This window comes from Neophocaena asiaeorientalis, unplaced genomic scaffold (assembly GCF_003031525.2).
Source record: "Neophocaena asiaeorientalis asiaeorientalis breed wild unplaced genomic scaffold, Neophocaena_asiaeorientalis_V1.1 scaffold76, whole genome shotgun sequence".
Classification (NCBI taxonomy): domain Eukaryota; kingdom Metazoa; phylum Chordata; class Mammalia; order Artiodactyla; family Phocoenidae; genus Neophocaena; species Neophocaena asiaeorientalis.
This window is the reverse complement of record NW_020173668.1, coordinates 1,736,629-1,754,732: the sequence shown is the minus strand read 5'-3', so window position 1 is coordinate 1,754,732 and position 18,104 is coordinate 1,736,629. Positions and strand designations below refer to the sequence as shown.

Here is an 18,104-nt window from a genome sequence, read left to right as displayed (position 1 = left end):
TAATAAAATGGGAAACATACACTTCATTTTTCATAATGACATAGGGAGAGGAGCAGAGACTGCTTCAAGCTCTGTATCACCTCCTCTGCACCCTGCCTCATCCCACTGCCCAGTGATGCCCTTAGAGGCTGTGCCAGGTTGGCTGTGTCCCAGGGCCTTGTGGTTCTGGCCTTCCCCACCCCAAACCACAGGGCGCTCAGCAAGGCAGTAGCAACCAAGTAGCTCTGCACGGTCCAGACTGGGAATGGTACCTCCAGGCCAACAGTGCCCGACAGGTGGACAGCACCTACCTCTAGAGGCTGGGCCTCCCCCACCGCCCTCAGAGGGTTACTCCTGTCCCCGAGGAATTTCCAGAAAGGACTCATGAGGGGAATTTCCCAGACAGGCAGGCAGACAGACAGACACCTCAGACGGCTCCCGCCACTGAGCACAGATGTTTGCCTGAGGGTGGCGATGCTGAGAGCCAACACAGGCGCACAACTTTGTGGTGAGAGGTAGCCCAAAGCAAGAACCAAGACAAGACCCGCCTGGGCAGGCTGGGGGCTGGGATGGGGGAAGGCACGGGGCTGAGCTAGTTTGCAGGTCGAGTCTCCGAGCCAAAGTCCCTTCTGCGGTCTCGGTCTGGGTCTCTCAGTACCTGCAGCTCTCCTCCTGGTCCACCAGGAGTCGCAGCGGCTGTCGGAGTGTCCAGGCAGCGCGAGGGAGGTTGTGGGTTTGCAATCTCGGCTTTTCCTCGTAGCAAGTCTATTGTATAAATGGTGGCTTCTCTATCTCCCCTACTGGTCTGAGGGCTAATCAAGGGCAGGGATTTTATCCTAGACGCACCCTTACCTTAGGTGCTCATCACAACAGCTGGGGTCTAGAGGTGTCCCATTAGTTCGGACGAAAGACCCCCATACGCACAAATACTAGGATAGGAGAAGAGTGATTGAGCTCCAAGCCTTCAGAGAGAATGCTGGGGACAGCGCCAAGCTGGGGAAAGAGGGCTCCGCGTCCCGTTCGTGCCTAGAATTTCCCCCCACCTCTTCTCCACTACACGCAGGCAGGGCGGGAACGGACATGGCCCCGCCGGGCTGGGCCGAGCGAGCCCGAACCTGCCCGGCCCGAGCGGCGCAGCCCAGGGGACCCCACACTTTCCCGCCCAGAAATCCCGGCGGTCAGAGAAACGGGGGAACGTGCCCCAAACTGTCTCCTCCAGGGGGCAATCCTGGGCCACCCTCTCTGAAGAACTACCATCACCCCTTCCTTCTCCAACCCTTCTGGTTTCTTTTCAGAGCAGTACGTGCCGCACAAGTAACACTGAACAGTGATTTCACTCACTCAACAAAGATTTCTTGACCACCTACTACGCGTGCTGGGTGCTGTGCCAGGCGCTGGCAATACAGCAGTGAACCAGCAAAACTCCCTGCCCTCGTGGGACTTCTATTCTTTGGGACACGAGCAGAGGGGTGGGGTAATCTCGCCTGGGACACGTGGGTGGCCGACACCCAGGTGCCCTCCCAGGTGAGCAAAACTCGCGTGAGGCGCCGTCCTGGGGCTGGTTCGGCGGGTAGACTTCGGCCCCGGCGGGAGGGGCGGGCTGCACCTCGGGTAAACGCAGGGCCGGGCACGTCGCCTGGGGGCAGGTGCGCGCGAGGGGGTGGTGGTAGGGGCCGTGCGCAACGCCTGGCCGGGACCCGGCCGTCAGGTTACCGAGCCAAGCCCCTAGTTCGCGCGGGGTAAATATTTATCCTACGCGCGGCGGAATCCGGCTGAGTAGGGCCTCTAGCAACTTGCGTCCCCCACGGGGTAGGGCCGGCCCAGGCCCTCCGCCGTCCTAGGCTCCTCCCCGGCGGGGCCAGCGCCGGACTAGCAGCTGCGTTCCGGCTCCGCGTAATTACAGGGGCTGCGGCCAGGCCTGGCCGTAAAGGAGGAGGATGAAACAGCCTGGGAACCGGGGAAGCTGGGTTCTAGCCTCAAGGGGGCCCCGGGTCTGCGGCTTCCCGCGTTGCTCAGCCGCTTGGAACGGCTGGCCAGGGGTGTGTACAGACTCGCAAAATCAACTCCGGACGGGCATGCAAACAGCCACACAATTACACACATGAATCACCAAACGCACGCAGTCATACAGCATTAGGACTTCCAGCTCCAGATACACACACACACACACACACACACACACACAGACACACACACAGACACACACACAGACACACGAACCTGATCAAACACCTGCCCGCCCTCTCCGCCCCAAGATCTGGGAGGCAGTCACTCACCCGCCAACCCCTGCCCCAGACGGTGCAGATCCTGGCGGGAAGAGGAGCCCCGAGAGGCGAATTCCAGCGGGTTTGTTTACACTGCTCCGGGTGCGGGGTGGCGAGCTGGATACTGGGGCCTGACTGACTGGGAGACCCAGCCCAAACTGGGCCAGACCCAGTCGCCTAGTCTGGGACGCTGCACAAAAACCCCCTCCCCGCCTTCAGCCCCCAGCCCCCAGACGTTGCTCTCCTGTGCATGTTTCCCCTCCTCTTCACACGCTGTTCACAAACATTAGCATACGTACGTCAAAGTTTCACACGCTTCCCCACACGTGGCTGTGATACTACTCACAAACGCTTTCACACTTGCGCGCCATCACACGTATTTACACATGCCAGATGCACATGTGTGGTTACAGTCTGTCACCCTTCAGGCCCAGATTCTCACAGTCCATATTCAAAGCCTGTTCGCACGGTACACACGTGTTAGCACACACTCACACACAGGTCATTAGTGCCCTTTGGAGCCTTAGAAACAAGAGCGAACCCCCTCGCGGGCCCAGAATCCCGAGTCTTCCTCCCTCTCACAGGCACTGACGGACAGAGGCGCCCTAAGCCCCGGCCGCACACGTTACACACTTGATCACACACAGGGTTGCACTTTATTCCCGGCATCTAGGCGATGACACAATCTCCCAAACAAAGACAACATTGACAAACCCAACAAAAACAAACAGCAGCGTGTGTGGGGAGACGCAGCCGAGCGCAGAGTCCAGGAAGGGGGTGGGTAGGAGGAGAGTGTGGACACGCGGGCGCCCGAGCCTGGGTGTGCAAGACTCGGGAAAGGTGCGGGACCTATCAACAACCTCGCACCCTTCAAGATCGGCGCACGGCGCCCGCCAGCCGGGTCCCGCACCCGCTGGTTAGCAGACCCGCACGTGGAGTTCGTTCCCTTCTCCCGCACGAGACTGGGCGGGGGACACAGACCCACCAGCCAGCACAGGCCCACAAAGCTGCACGCGGATCCACGAGTGAGCAAACACACAGCGCTGAGCAGATTTGTCGGTGCGCGCTTTGCTCCCCTCTCCTCCCCTCCCCCCTGCCCTCCCTTCCTCCACCTCCCCAGCCCCCAGGTCGGGCGGGGCGGGGGCGGGGCGCGCTGTCGGGCGGCGCCGGCCCAAAAGGCGGAGTCGCGAGGCGGAGGGCCCAGAGCTGTGAGCACTGTGCTGAGTGCGCCGCGGAGAAAGCCTGCGGGAACCCAGACCCGGAGGAGACCCTCGTCCCCGCCCGGCCTGGCCCGGCCCCGCGCTATGGAGTTCCTCTGGGCCCCTCTCTTGGGTCTGTGCTGCAGTCTGGCCGCTGCTGACCGCCACACCGTCTTCTGGAACAGTTCAAACCCCAAGTAAGCCCCGAGTCTACGGCCGACAGCCTGGGCGCCCGGTTGGCACTGCTCCCCGCTCCAGGTTAACTGTCCCGGCTAGCCCCTAACCTGAGTCTCGGGGAGGTGACCGGAGGCGGGAGGGATCCCATAGACTTTCTTCTCCCCCATAGCTGGGAGTACCCCACCCCAGGGCAGGACCCTGCCCGCATCGGCTTGCACAGGCGCTGCCACTTCCCCTCTTTCCCTTCCTTCTGGCACCCCTGTTACTCCGAAGTGAGGGACCCGCGTTGAACAGTTCCTGCCTTTAGCAGGGGCCACTCTATCTGGCCGCCAGGGCTCTTGTTCTAGGCCCTTCCACTGAGAAAGCCTCTGTGCCTCTCCTTGTGTGTTACTTGGGCATCTGCCCACACTGACAGGTCTTGACATCCGGAGTAAGCAGAATGCTTATTGTAATCCTGGAAGGACCCTTCAGGAGGGACCTGGGCTGCCAGCATTAAGTGTTCATTCTGTATTTAAGGTCACCCTGGAAAGCCCTCCCCCCTCAAGAGTCTTTTGAGGTGGCATGAATGAGGCACATATGCTGTGTGTGGGTAGGCTTGAGGGTATCTGAGGTTCAGGTAGTAAAACTGAAGAGAAAGGGAGAGGGAGGTCGTGGGAAAGGTTCCAGAGGACAGGAAGGGGTTAAAAGGGTTACAAAGGGCTCTGGGCAGGAAGGAGTTAATTTCTCCGGGGCAGGTTTAGGGCTGTGAGGCAAATGGTATGGGGAGGGAGAAGCTCCATCGGACCCTTTGTTCTTTGTTCTTGAGTTTTCTGAAGTTATGGGAACAATATTTGCAGGAAAACGGGAGAGGGGGGTAAGGTGGAGTCAGGAGAGGAGGGCTGGACACCTTGGGGTCGGGGTGAAAAACACTTCACTCAGCCCAGCCACCGGCAGCCCTAGCAGACCTACCCCCCACTCCCCTTGAGAAACCGATTGTGCCAGTTTCCTCTTGACCCTGTGGCAGCATTGCCTGGTAGGGGGTCTGTCGTCTGTGGCGTGTTGGGCAGGGAGGGAACAGCCAGCTGCCAACCCAGAGGGCAATGCCCTCTTGCCCATTGGCCGTCTGACGGGACAGTGCAGTCAGCCCTCCCCCACCTCACCCCTTGCTCTCTGTTCTTTGCTTCTTTGACCCAATCTTGTCCTAGAGGGAGAGAGCAAAGTCCCTGTTTATGCCTGTGCCAGGTGTTGGCTGAAGGAGGAGGAGGGGACAGGAAGCCAGGAGTAGGGAGGGGGGGACCCTGGCCTTTTCCGTTCCCAAGCTCCCAGGTTTCCTCTCTTTCAGGAAGGAGCCTCTTCCTTGCCCCCCCTCTCCCCCTTCCCTGACGCCGCTGCCCCCCTTTCCCAGATGGAGAGCAAGAGTCAAAGGAGTGCTAAGTGGAGCAGATTGTACCCCCAGGAGGGGGGTGATGGGCACACCCACCAAGCACAGCTTCTGCCCTGTCCATCTGGACACACACACACACACACACACACACACACACACACTCTACCATACCCAGGACTAAAGAGAAAGCCAGCCCAGAGTGGAGGCCACAAGCAGCTAAGCCAGGCCCAGCTTGAGGGCAAAGACGAGGTGGTAATGAGCTGGGTGGGTATGAGGCTGGCATGGGTGACTCAGGGCAGTGGGCATCAGCCCTGGGATCTCCAGGCCCCAGTCAGGGGGCAGCATGGGAAGAAGGGCAGTGCCACTGTGAGCTGCACCCTGGCCTCCTTGGTGCTAGAGGGGCAGGTACCCCACCCATTCAGACCTGTCAGCTCCCTTTGCCTGGAGGACAGTGCCCAGAGCAAGTGGGCACTGGGCCGTCCTGGGGGCTGTCCACATTTGACAAGGGAAATTTTCACAGGTTCTCATGAATGCTGGGGTGGGTGGCAGAGGTAGATGAAGAATGAGTCAGTGCCCGTCATGGGAATGGAGGAAAGACGCCAGACCCAGAGCTGAAATACCTGTTCTGAAATGGCTTCTATGTTTATCTCTCCAGAGAGGAATTTTAAAAGCCTCTCTGCGCCTCCTCCCTCCCTCCCTCTCTCTCTCTCTCTCTCTCTCTCTCTTTTTCCCCAGGGTGGGGGAGGGGCCTTGGTAAGCCTAGCTGGAGCACTGGCCTGCTCCTGCAGAGCCAGGCCTCTTAAGGGTCATGCTGACTGGGCAGTGGGTGCCCACCTCAGAGGCCTCTTGCCCTAACCCCTGCCCCTCTCCCCACCACCCATGCCCCTGGCTTTGGTTTGAAGCAAGTTGGCAGCCAACTCTGCTGAGTCTCTAGCTGGCAGTGGTTGGTGGAATTCAGAGAAGCTGACAGGCTTGGAGAGGGAGGTGGGGAGGCACTTTTTCCCCTACTAGGACCCCACCTAGACTGGAGCCAGGTGTCTAGAGCTGCGGGGGAGGGATCCGTGGGCAGTCGGCTGGAGCCTTTGGAGCCTGGGGGGAATGGGCTGGGGGAGGAGAGCTCGCTCCATCTTGGGAAGAGAGAGGGGAGAGGCCTTCTCAGATCTGAGAACTCCAGCATTTCTGGAGCTCATTTCACAAGAGGTGAAAGTATGGCTTTTGGAGATAAAGGGACAGAGAGGTTTTGGGGTGCTTTGAGAGAAGTGGACAAGGAGAGCTGAGCATAGATTTGAGTAGCTAGAAGGGGAGATTTGAGGGCACTGGATGAATTGATTAAAGCAGTTTAACTCAAAAGGACTGGACATTATCTGTGGGCATGGATGTCCTGGGTGTTGGGGGAAAAGTGAAGTTGAACAATGTGAGATATACTCAGTGGGTCAAGGGGGAAAATGAGAGGAGTAAGAGAAGTGAAGACAGATTGTTGGACGCCGAGTACTACCATGGGAAAGAGAAAGGGTTATGTGGATCTTGATTATAGAATGGGCCAGTAGGTTCTCAGATTGAGGTCTAATAGCAGTTAAAGGAGCAAGTGGTAGAATAGAGTTGGGGAAATATTTATAGGTAGAAGAGTGAGCAGAGGAAATATTTAGAAGCCTATCCTTAGGTAAATATCAGGGAGGTTATGGGAAGTGCCTTGATACCTGAAAGATACTAAGTGGATGCTATTTAGAGGATTAGTGGCAGATGATGGAATGTTTGGAGATGGTGGAAAGATATTTAAGAGATCAAGATCAGGGCTTCCCTGGTGGCGAAGTGGTTGAGAGTCCACCTGCCGATGCAGGGGACACGGGTTCGTGCCCTGGTCCGGGAAGATCCCACATGCCGCGGAGCGGCTGGGCCCGTGAGCCATGGCCACTGAGCCTGCGCGTCCGGAGCCTGTGCTCCGCAGCGGGAGAGGCCACAACAGTGAGAGGCCCGTGTACTGCAAAAAAAAAAAAAACCCAAAAAACAAAGAGATCAAGATCAGTAAATTAAATACTGGAAGTTGAGAGTTTTAAAAAATCTTTGGTGGGGGCGGTGGTCCAGTATGAAATGTGAGGGGTCATGTAAACATTTGGAAGCTCAAGGCTCTGGCCTGGCTTCTGAGTGACCACCAGCTTTCTCTGCCTCTGCACATGCCCAGGTTTCGGAATGAGGACTACACAGTACACGTGCAGTTAAATGACTACCTGGACATCATCTGTCCTCATTATGAGGATGAGTCTGTGGCAGACGCTGCCATGGAGCGGTACACACTGTACCTGGTGGAGCGCGAGCAGTACCAACTGTGCCAACCCCAATCCAAGGACCAGGTCCGCTGGCAGTGCAACCAGCCCAGTGCCAGGCATGGCCCAGAGAAGCTGTCTGAGAAGTTCCAGCGCTTCACACCCTTTACCCTGGGCAAGGAGTTCAAAGAGGGACACAGCTACTACTACATCTGTGAGTGCCCGGGAGGCATGCACACAGGTGCATACACTGGGGGACACACCTGGCATGATGTACATGCTTCAGTACATGCTTAGTGGGAAGGCAAGCAGCGGACGGCCCCTTCCAATCCTGAAGTCTGTTTTCGTTCATTCCCATTACAAATGTGGAGTGAGCTTCTACTGTGTCCTGGGCACTCTGCTTGGCACTATAGGCGCAGAGATAAATAAAACATTACAGAGTCCCTGTCCTCCAGGAACCTGGAAAGGGACATACATAGATTAACAGACCATTAGAACAGGGTGATATGGTAGATATGAGCTCAGGGGCCCTGCGGAAATGACTTGAGTACCTGCTGGTCTGGGGTGGGGGGCACACCTCAGAGAAGGCTTCCTGGGGAAGATGACCCAAGAGTTCAGGACAGACAGAGGAGCTGGCCAAACAAGGGGACGTGTGCAAAGAGAGCATGACATCTTCAGGGAACTTCATATGGTTCAGACTGACTGGAACAGGAGGGACACTTGGAAGTGGGGAGATAGGAGCTTGGAGAAGTAGACAGGGTAGAGCATAGGGGCCTAAGAAGTGCTAAGGAGTTTGGACTTTATCCTGAGGGCAGTGGAGAGCCACTGGTGGATTTTACAAGTTGTGAGATCAGCTTTGTACAGAATGAATCCAGGCCTCACCCTGTCAGTGGGGCTTAGGCAGGGCGAGGACAAAGTGGCCGGGTAAGGGGAACATATTGTGCAGGTTGCCCCCAACTTCAGGCTGGGGGGAGTGGAGGATGGGCTGTAGGGAGGGGACAGTGTCTATGTTCTTTTTACCACCACCTCCAAAGTCAGGGGTTATTCCCAAGAATGGGAGCTTGCACTGAACTTGGGGCAGAAAGTGGGTAAAAACTAAGGAAGGTGAGAATCAAAGATTAGAGGGAAGAGAGGGGTTAAAATGAGTAGGGACTGAGAAAGCAGGGTCAGAGACATTTACGCTTATATTTTCTTCCAAAAAAGTTTCCTTCCTTATCACTCTCTGGATTTATTTTGTAGCCAAACCCATCCACTACCAGGAAGACCAGTGCTTGAGGTTGAAGGTGAACGTCAATGGCAAAATCAGTGAGTGTCACAGCCTTGTGGGCCTCCTTGCTCCATCCCTATTCTGGGCCTGGTCTAGTGATCTGGGATGGTTGGGAAGTCCCACTGCCCAGCCCACCCAGCATTCCCACCCCTCTGCCTCCTTGGTGTACCAAGTACCTGACCTAAGACCATCCTTATCGTTCAGCTCACAGTCCTCAGGCCCATGCCAATGCACAGGAGAAGAGGCTTCCAGCAGGTAGGTGGCTGGAGCAAATTGGGCCTGGGGCACAAAAGGGGGTCTGCTTGAAGAGGTTGGGTATAGGAGGTGGCTCTTTTGCCAGTCAGGGGCAGGGGGAACCTCGCTGGGCTGAGGGCCGGTGCCAATAGGGGGGCCGCTCACCTTGGGGGCCTCTGCCCTCTCACCTTGCAGATGACCCAGAGGTGCAGGTTCTACATAGCATTGGTCACAGTGCCGCCCCCCGCCTCTTCCCACTCGCCTGGGCTGTGCTGCTCCTGCCATTCCTGCTGCTGCAAACCCTATGAAGGTGTATGCTGCGTGCACTGTAAGAACTGGAACTGGGCTGAGGGGGCAGGGCAGGCCTCCCTCACCTGCCTGGGGCCCCTCCCAAAGCCCTAGTCCTGGGAACCACTCCTACCACATGCACAAGCTGCCACCCAGCAGCATCAAAACGGGTCAGTATTAAAGCTTTCAACCCAAAGGAGGTCAGCAAGCCTGACAGTGCCATCCTCGCCTCCACCTCAGAGGGATGGACAAAGAAGTGGACAGTCCTTTCCCCTTCATTCCTGCCCTTAAGCCAAAGAAACGGGCTGTGCGGACATGGCCTCTTAGAAGGGCACTGTGGGAGCCGAGCTGAAAGGGGCTTGGGCTTACATGGATGGACACTGAGCTTGGCAAAGATGTCCCTCCCAGAGAGAGCCAGGATGGCTGTGAAGGAAAAGCAAGAGACAGTTTCCTGCTTGGGAGCCAGGGACAGGAGAGGCAACATGCTTGGGCTGACCCAGCATCTCCCCCAAGACTGTTCTTTGTGGAGGTGCCACGGAGAGGACTGTAGCCAGTCACTACATCCTCTCCCATCCTGGGGCATCACTCCACAGAGCTGTGCCAGCAGGGGGGCTGTGCCAACCTGTTCTTAAGAGTGTAGCTGTAAGGGCAGTGCCCATGTGCACAGAGTCTGTGCCTAGACTGACTGTAGCCTGAAGGGCAGGGCCCATGAGTACAGAATCTGTATATGAACTAGATGTGTGTCTGCTGATTTCTACAACTGGAGTTTTTTTATACAATGTTCTTTGTCTCAAAATAAAGCAATGTGTTTGTTTTTTTGGACGTGCTTTTCTGCCCCTCCATCCTAATTTATGACCATTGAGTCCCTGCTGCTGCTAGGCTCAGTGCTATGTCAGTAGCAATTGGGTTTGAGTTTTTTCCCCTCTCTCTGAAAAGAATACATGCCCCTCACCAGCCCACAAGGGTGGGGTGTTTCCTCCTCTGAGGGTTGTCCAGGATAGGAGTGCTCCCCACAGCAGTGGGGTCCTAGGCTGCACCCCACTCTGGAAGTTCCTCCTGTCCAACCTCCGCCCCACTCGCACCCTCTCAGCGCTGGGCTTTGGCGTACTGTTCAGGTACTCAGGCTCTTGGGTGAGTCAGGGCAGCCGCTCGGAACGCCTGCCAGCTGAGGCATGCGGCTCGCCCCACAGCCCCACCAGCAGAGATGTGTGGGAGTCTGGGAGGGAGAGTTCCCGGCAGCAAGTTGGTTGGACTAGGGGGGTCGGTGATACACGTTTGTCCAGTGGATTGGCCAAGTCACAGAAAGCCGGCAGTGTGGCTGAAGGGGGAAGGCATCACACAAAGACTTGGTGATTCCTGGCAGTCCCTGTTACTTAGGGAAGAGACCGGAAAGAGGCTTCAGCAAACAGCGAAAAATCTCCCAATCCCTGGGTAACTGAAGTTCTGAGCTGCGGCCCTCCGTGAAAGCGTGTTGAAGTCCGGGTAGCAAGCTTTTCAGTTCTACCACGTAGGCTAGCGGCCTGTGGGAAAGTGAGCTGAAGCTGGGGGTCTGGGTGATCCAAGGAGTAAGCAGAGTGTGGAGCGGCTGATGCCGGGGACAAATCCGCGGAGCCTTAGGAAGGAGACCGGCCAGAAAACCGAGAGCAACGGGAAGACAGGAAACCCTGCGAGCCGACAGCGGGCCGGTGGGGTCGAAACAGGCCCTCGCAGGGGCGGGGCCTGAGCTCCGGCTTGAGGGTGGGCCGGGTTCCGGTTCAGTTTCCGGGGGGGATGGCCGAGCGCGCAGGGGCGGAGCCGGGGGCGCAAAGGGGCGGGGCTCCGGCGTCGCGGGCTCCGGTTCCTGCTAGCTGGCCGCAGGCGCCGAGCTCGGGATCCGACTCGGGGAGGGATGGAGGCGGGCGGATTGGCCGACTCGCTTCTTTCCGGAGCTTGCGTGCTCTTCACCCTCGGCATGTTCTCCACCGGCCTGTGAGAGCGCGGACGGGCTGGGCTGGGGCAGGACCAGGAAGTCAGGAAAGGAGAGAGAGAGGACAGAGACGTGGCCGCAGCCCCAGGCTGCATCTGGAACCTAGGGTCAAAGTGGAATCGGGTCGAGAGGGCCGGGGTACAAGGGCAAGGCTGGTCACTTTCCCTGAGGGAGAAGGCCAGGGTGCTGAGGGTAGGGCCGGGGGTCTGCAGTTGTCCAGAAAGGATGACAGGCATCGGGGATTTCGACGCCCCAGCAGCCTGGTCCTCCCTTTCCACCTCTCCCCCCTGCCTTCGGGTCCCCGTTACAGCTCGGACCTCAAGCACATGCGGATGACCCGGAGTGTGGACAGTGTCCAGTTCCTGCCCTTTCTCACCACGGATGTCAAGTGAGAGGGGCGATGCCTGCGGCGGGAAAGGCTGTCTGAGGGAGGTTGGGGAGGGGTGAGGAGGAATGTGGACGAGGCCCCTCGGGTCCCCCCCGCTCACACTCAACCCCGCGAGCCCATGTCCCTCCCCTCCACCCTGCAGCAACCTGAGCTGGCTGAGTTATGGGGCCCTGAAGGGAAACTGGACGCTAATCGTCGTCAACGCCGTGGGTGCTGTGCTTCAGACCCTGTATATCTTGGTGTATCTGCACTACTGCCATCGGAAGGTAGAGCCCCTTCCTCTGCTGCATGCCCTGCCCTGCCTTGCTGGCAGGGCAAACACTGTTTCCTAGAAGACTATGACACGCTGGTACTGCCAACTTTTCCTGGAACACCCTTCCAGCCTTGCAGTCCTCCTTCCGCCATGAAGCCAGCCTGCTGAGACTCACATATTGTCCCCCATTCTGACAAAGCTGGTAGCTCTGCCTAGCCTGATGGTGCCTTGCTGCCCAGCAACCTGAGTGGAAAGGGATTTTGTCTCCATAGTTCCTTCAAAGTCAGTGCCAGTGGCTGAGAGTGAGATGATCCGCTCTGCTTCCCCATTCACACAAGCATTAAGCTCCTACTCTGTGTAGCAAGCTCACCAAAAAAGGATACCTTTCCCTCTCCTAGAAACCTCCAGGGTTGTGCGTGGATCAGACATGTGCTCAAGCCACTGGTGGGAAAGAGGATGTAACAAGTGCAATACTGGAGGCTTGGGCAAAGGCTGGCTCCTCAACTGGAGCTTGGGAGAGGGCAGGATGAATTAATTCCAGCAGCAGAGTCAGAGAGGGCTCCTGGTACATCTAGAAGTAAGGCTACTCTCTCCTCTGCAGCATGCTGTGCTCCTTCAGACTGCAACCCTGCTGGGGGTCCTTGTCCTGGGTTTTGGCTACTTTTGGCTCCTGGTGCCCGACACTGAGACCCGGCTTCAGCAGCTGGGCCTCTTCTGCAGTGTCTTCACCATCAGTATGTACCTCTCACCACTAGCTGACTTGGTGAGTGGGGGTGTCCAGGGAGGAAAGGAAGATAAGTCTCCCATAGCCAGAGACTGTAGCTTATACTCCAGAGGAAGGAAAGACCCAAATCCTGGAAGGAGACGGGTTAGTAGAGTTGGGTGAGTGGGGGGCAGGAGGGAAAGGTTGGGTAACAGAAGATCAGGGAGGACGTTTGACTTTTTTTCTGAGGAAATTCTTAGGCAAGGTGGGAGATTTACTATGTGCCTTGCTAGGAGTGTCCTTCATCCTTTCCCACAGGCCAAGGTCATTCGTACTAAATCGACCCAACGTCTCTCCTTTTCACTCACCATTGCCACCCTCCTCACCTCTGCCTCCTGGACGTTCTATGGGTTTCGACTAAAAGATCCCTACATTGTGGTAAGCAGAACAGGGGCGGGGTGACAGATGTACGAGGTGGAAAATCAGCTCCTCTCCTCATAGCAGCCCTTGTGATTTCAGGTGCCCAACCTTCCAGGAATCCTCACCAGCTTCATTCGCTTCTGGCTTTTCTGGAAATACCCCCAGGAGCAAGACAGGAACTATCAACTTCTACAAACCTGAGGGAGTTCACCTGACCACTGGGCACCTTAATGCCAACATACTACCAAAGAAACCTTGTTTCAGCTCTTCCTGCTGGTCACCTCCACTGGTGAAGTGCGTTGTGGTAAAGGAAAAGAACTGCTTTGAGAATCCAGGGACTAAAGAAAGGGCTTTACTTAGAAGACTGGATGGAACCTGGGAGATGAATCACTTTTTTTTTTTTCAAGATTTTATTTTTTAATTTGGGAGGTCGGGGGAAATCTTTAGAATGTGCCTTAAAATAAACTGTTTCCTACCCCTTGCCCATCAAGGCTCGTTCTCTGTTCAGGGATAGTCAACCTGCCTGGTTTGGTGAAGGGTAGACGGGAACTGTCTGATCCACAGTTACTCTTGGGCTGGTAGGGTTGGCTCCGAAAAGGTATTTGAAAGAACCAAGAAGTTGTAAAGACGTAGGAAGGCCTTAAAAAGAACAGAGCTTGGATGTTATGAAGAAGAATAGGCTTCAAGAAGTCCTTCCTAACAGGGCTAAAAAGACCAGGAAAGTGAAATGACTTTTCCGTACTGAGACATCTTGAGAACGGTGTCTTTGCCTCCTTCGGAGCAAATAGGAGGAAGTACCAGCAGAATGCAAAGATAAAGGCTGAGAGAGCCTCAGGAAGGTGGCTTTTCTACCTCTCACTTATCAACAGCTGGTACACAGAATCCCCAATTCCCATCATCCATACTCCATACTCAAACCAAAGTTAGAAAATAAACTTGCGCTTTAATGGGGGAGAGGAGAGCAGGCTGTCCGTGCGGGAATGAGGTTAGGGTGTCAGAAGCGCATCCCCCTGCGGGCCAAGTCGGCTCGGGCCTCCTGGATCTGGCTCTGCAACTCGCGGGCGGCGTCCTCGCAGTCGTGAAAAGTGGCCACGCGATAGCCCACAGTACCCAGTGCATAGCAGCCGGCGGACACCAGCAAGTAGGCGGGCAGTGACCACAGGACCTCCCGGCAAGACAATGGCAGCTCCAGGCCCAGGGCTCCCGTGGTCAAAGCAGCCCAGGTGGAGCCCAGGAGCGCCAGCCCCCACAGCCACTGCGCTAATTTCGTCATGGTCACTGCGGGAAGAGGAAGCAGAGCTCGAGGTCCCTGACACCCCGCTACCCGCTCTTCATCTGAGACCCATTCCCTGTCCTTCTACCTCACCCCCACCTCCGTACCACCTAACCTCAGGGCCGCTCCTCTGTCGCTCCCGCCCTCCGCCCTCCACTCTCAACCCTCAGCCCTCCTCCTACACTTACCTCTCAGCCCAGCGTCTTCCCAGAGCCGCACGGCTCCGACGTCAGCGTCCGGAATCCTCCACGGCTCGTGCTCCGCCGCCGCGCGGCCTTCTGGGAGTTGTAGTCCTCGAGCGGCGTCTGGCAAGTTCGTGGCCGCGGACTTGACCTAGGATGTGCTCAGCCGACTCCGCTCCTGCAGCCGCGACCTGGGCCCAGAGGGCTTTCGGTGCTGCTTCCCTCCCTCGAGACCCCGCTCCAAGCTGGCGTGGGGCTTGTAGACAGCCTGAGGACACCCTTAAGCCTTGCGACTAGATGGGAATGTAATATCGTTCCTCTTAACCTCACTTCTCCTGCACAAAAATTCCACTCATTCATTCATTCATTTATTCACTTATTTATTCTTTTATTCATTCAGTCAGTGGAACGTTTCTTGAGCGTCACGACAGACTTTGGAGAAATAGAGATGTCAAGACACGGACCCTTCTGGGGTGGAAGGAGGAAAGCAGGAGTCAGGAAAGCAGATGCATTGACAACAGGTGCCCTGAGATAGGTGTTAGAACAGAGGTTGTCATATTTTGAAAGAGAAACTCAGAGGAGCAACCTGTAAGACTTGGAGCCAGAAGAAGAAGTGCTTCAAGAGGGTGTCTTTAAGGGAAAAAAACTGTGGGGACAGAGGAATCACCTGATGTGTTTAAGGTATTAAGAGAAGGTGTATACGTCTTTCAGAATTTGGGGGATGAATTCATGATAGGTATATAGAAAACCGAGTGAAAGAAAAGGTCAGGCAATTATTAACTTCGGGGAAAACAAAGAGTTAGAAAGGAAGGAGAATTATAAAAGCCTGTCTGATAAAGACCACTAAGAACATAACTGTAGTTGGATAGTTAGGTTTATTCACTTACTGCTGCAAGAGAGAGCACACACCAGGGGAACTGTGGAGCCACTCATCAAACAAAGGAAAAAGCCAGGTCATTGCAGGATATGGGAAGTGGTCGAGTTCAGGTGATATTTAAATGAAGCAGTATTTTGACAGGTTCAAGGTAAGCACAGATGTAAGTGAAGGAGTTAACAACAGCCTGGACTGAGAAGTGAACTGAGAATCCACTTGGAAACTACAAAGTTAACTAATTTTAGATAATTATGTAATAGATAACTACATAATTAAGATAATTGTACAATGTTATGTCCAAAACCCCAATTATCTGAAGCTTTGCACCTAGGTTGGAAATCGAGGCTGCTTCTCTGTATCAAAGTGATCAACATGCGTTAAACCTCCAGCAACAGTGGGACGTTCCATTCTCACTGCCTGATTTCAAACAGAAAACTTGTGACTGTATGATTTTAGAGAACAAAGTTTCTCAGCCCCATATCCCTGATGTTAATTAATAAAACCAGTTTTTACAGATCCACAGAGTCTTAGCACAAACACTACATAACTCAGCTGTGTAGAATATTTTCACAGCCATAATAATGTAAACACTAAGTGTTGACTTAACTAAAATTTGGAATATATTTGAATTGAGAGGGTGGGGGAGGGGAGTATATGGAGAGAGTCAGGATTAGAGAGAACTATATCCTCATTTTCCATGGCAGGCAGTCAATTGATTATATCTAAAATAGAAAAATAAAAATAATAATATGAACATGTTATTTAGAAATATTGGGAATTCCTAGTGGTCCAGTGGTCAGGACTCAGCGCTTTCACTGCTGTGGCCCAGGTTCAATCCCTGGTCGGGGAACTAAGATCCCAGAAGCCGTGCAGCACTGCCCAAAAAACAAACAAACAAACAAAAAATATATAGAGGTAGTACCCAAAAAAGCAGCCAAGAAACTTGAGAGTGGTTTATGGAGGAGTGTATGTGTAGGGAGGGGGTAGGAGAATGGAGCAGGGGACTGTTATTTTTCATTGAATGCCTTACAGAACTAGTTGGCCTTTTTTTAATATATATAATTGGCCTTTTAAACTATGCAAATTCCTTTGTTAAAGTAAAAATTAAGGCAAAATTAAAATATTTTTAGAAACCTGCTATATGAGCTTCAAAGGCCCACCTCCACTCCCTTCCCCAAAATCCTACTAGTAACCCACTCAAGACCTCACTAGCCACAGCGACTTTCAACACAGTTCAGGGGCCAGGCATCAGCCTTGCAGATCCAGAAATTCTATCTTATTCACCCACAATAGATGTGGCCCTGAAAGATTGCCACTCCCCAGAAAATTTTGGGGGGAAAGATAATGAGAAGGGGCTTGCCCTGCAACACATAAAAAGAAAATAAATTATAGTTCATAATAATCAGCAGAAGATTAAACATTCATTGAGGGGCTATTATGTGTCATGCCTTTTGTGACACTGCATGTTTGATTTTCACAACAGGCTGCAGTAGGTACTTTTATATCCCCATGTATGAATGAGGAAACCAAAGCGGAGAGTAGGTAAAAGGTAAGTAACTTGCCCGAAGTCATGCAGGGTAGTAAGTAGCAGACTGTCTCCTCTGACTCAAAGCTATATGCTTAGTAATTTCACCTTTCTGGGTTACTGGTATAGGAATGGGCAGATAGGGATCGTCATAGCAGCTGACATTCATTGATTGATTACTCTGTGCCAGGCACTGTAATGAGTACTTTACGTGCATAATCTCATTCAATCTTTACAGCCACCATATGAAGTAGGTACTATTATTATCTCCATTTCGCAAATGAAGAAACAGGTACGCCCCAGATAGTCAGACTAGACTGCAGAGCCTGCAAACTTTGCCACTAAGGTATAGCATCTCCCTACCTAGATCAATGGAACAGAATAAAAAGTGAAGAAATAGATCGAACATACACCATTTCAGCATATGATAGAAATGGCATCTCCAGTGAGGAAAGAGGGATTATTTGAAAAACATTTGCAACAAGCTTACCATTTGAAAAAGTAAATTAAGTTATATTTCAACCTCACATCTTATACTAAAATAAATTCGCAGTGCATTAGACAAAACTTCATGTGAAAAGTGAAACCCTAAATATGCCTCAAGAAAATGTGGGTACATATTTCTCTAATGTTCAAGTAACACGTCCTCCAAGCAGCCTTCCTGGGCCTTGACCCTGTCTTGCAGGGTTGGACACCATCTTCCTCCTCTGAGCTCCCACAGTCTCTCTTTTATAGATGGCACTTGCCATGTTGAGCTGTAGGTGTTTTGTTTCCCTGCTTGGGCCACCCAGGACCATTGTAACTCCAGGACCAAGCATAGCGTGGGAAACCCAGAGGGCTTCTATAAATGTAAGATGAGGGACAGAAGGAAGGACAGGTTAGCATTTGATGGTCTCCAGCGAAACTGACCCAGCTGTCCTGGTCCCAGGAAATATAACTACTCCAGAGACTCCCATCTACTGGACACAGGGTCTTTGGCTTTGGATAGCATTGGATGAAAGCCAGCAGATTCTTATGGTCCCATTCCTTTCTCTTCAGTCTTTTTACAGACCGTTACCCTTCTGCAGCTACAGCAGGCCACAAGTACACGTGATTATAGCAGGGTATGAAAGGCAGTACAGCTTGGGGGTTAAAAGTTTGGGCTTTTAGAGCCCCAGATGTCCTGAGGTTGGGTCCTGCCTCTTTCCTTTACTTAGCTATGTGACCTTGGGCAAGTAACTTAACCTCTGAGCTTCAGTTTTCTCACATTTGTTGGAGTTTTCTCCTTTGGCGAGCTTTTTTTTTTTTTTTTTTGGCTGTGTTGGGTCTTTGTTGCTATGCGCAGGCTTTTTCTAGTTGCATCAAGCGGGGGCTATTCTTCTCTGTGGTGCATGGGCTTCTCATTGAGGTGCCTTCTCTTGTGGAGCACCGGCTCTAGGCACGCAGTGGCTCGTGGGCTTAGTTGCTCCACGGCATGTGGGATCTTCCTGGACCAGGGCTTGAACCTGT

The 18,104-nt window shown here is 53.9% G+C and overlaps 3 protein-coding genes across 6 annotated transcripts; 2 read left to right on the top strand and 1 right to left on the bottom strand.

The window, feature by feature from the left end:
* Positions 1-3,418: 3,418 nt before the first annotated feature.
* EFNA1 (ephrin A1) lies at positions 3,419-9,854 on the top strand. Of its 2 annotated transcripts, XM_024748338.1 has the most exons (5): positions 3,429-3,639; positions 7,162-7,457; positions 8,483-8,548; positions 8,715-8,765; positions 8,940-9,854. In XM_024748338.1, exons 1-5 carry the CDS (start codon positions 3,548-3,550, stop codon positions 9,050-9,052), a joined length of 618 nt encoding a protein of 205 aa, XP_024604106.1. In that variant the 5' UTR covers positions 3,429-3,547; the 3' UTR covers positions 9,053-9,854. The 2 variants fall into 2 exon arrangements, with proteins under 2 accessions (XP_024604105.1, XP_024604106.1); XM_024748337.1 differs by lacking the exon at positions 8,940-9,854 and having other exon boundaries at positions 3,419-3,639; positions 8,483-8,769.
* Positions 9,855-10,407: 553 nt separating this feature from the next.
* Positions 10,408-13,248, top strand: SLC50A1 (solute carrier family 50 member 1). 3 transcript variants are annotated; one of them, XM_024748347.1, is made up of 6 exons: positions 10,408-10,463; positions 11,309-11,386; positions 11,529-11,652; positions 12,241-12,402; positions 12,661-12,780; positions 12,862-13,248. In XM_024748347.1, exons 2-6 carry the CDS (start codon positions 11,325-11,327, stop codon positions 12,961-12,963), a joined length of 570 nt encoding a protein of 189 aa, XP_024604115.1. In that variant the 5' UTR covers positions 10,408-10,463; positions 11,309-11,324; the 3' UTR covers positions 12,964-13,248. The 3 variants fall into 3 exon arrangements, with proteins under 3 accessions (XP_024604115.1, XP_024604114.1, XP_024604116.1); XM_024748346.1 differs by lacking the exon at positions 10,408-10,463 and adding an exon at positions 10,853-11,000; XM_024748348.1 differs by lacking the exons at positions 10,408-10,463; positions 12,241-12,402 and adding an exon at positions 10,853-11,000.
* Positions 13,249-13,685: 437 nt separating this feature from the next.
* Positions 13,686-14,285, bottom strand: DPM3 (dolichyl-phosphate mannosyltransferase subunit 3, regulatory). Its single transcript, XM_024748349.1, has 2 exons — positions 14,224-14,285; positions 13,686-14,040 (listed from the first exon to the last, which is right to left on the bottom strand). Exon 2 carries the CDS (start codon positions 14,033-14,035, stop codon positions 13,757-13,759), a length of 279 nt encoding a protein of 92 aa, XP_024604117.1. The 5' UTR covers positions 14,036-14,040; positions 14,224-14,285; the 3' UTR covers positions 13,686-13,756.
* Between the last annotated feature and the right edge of the window lie 3,819 nt (positions 14,286-18,104).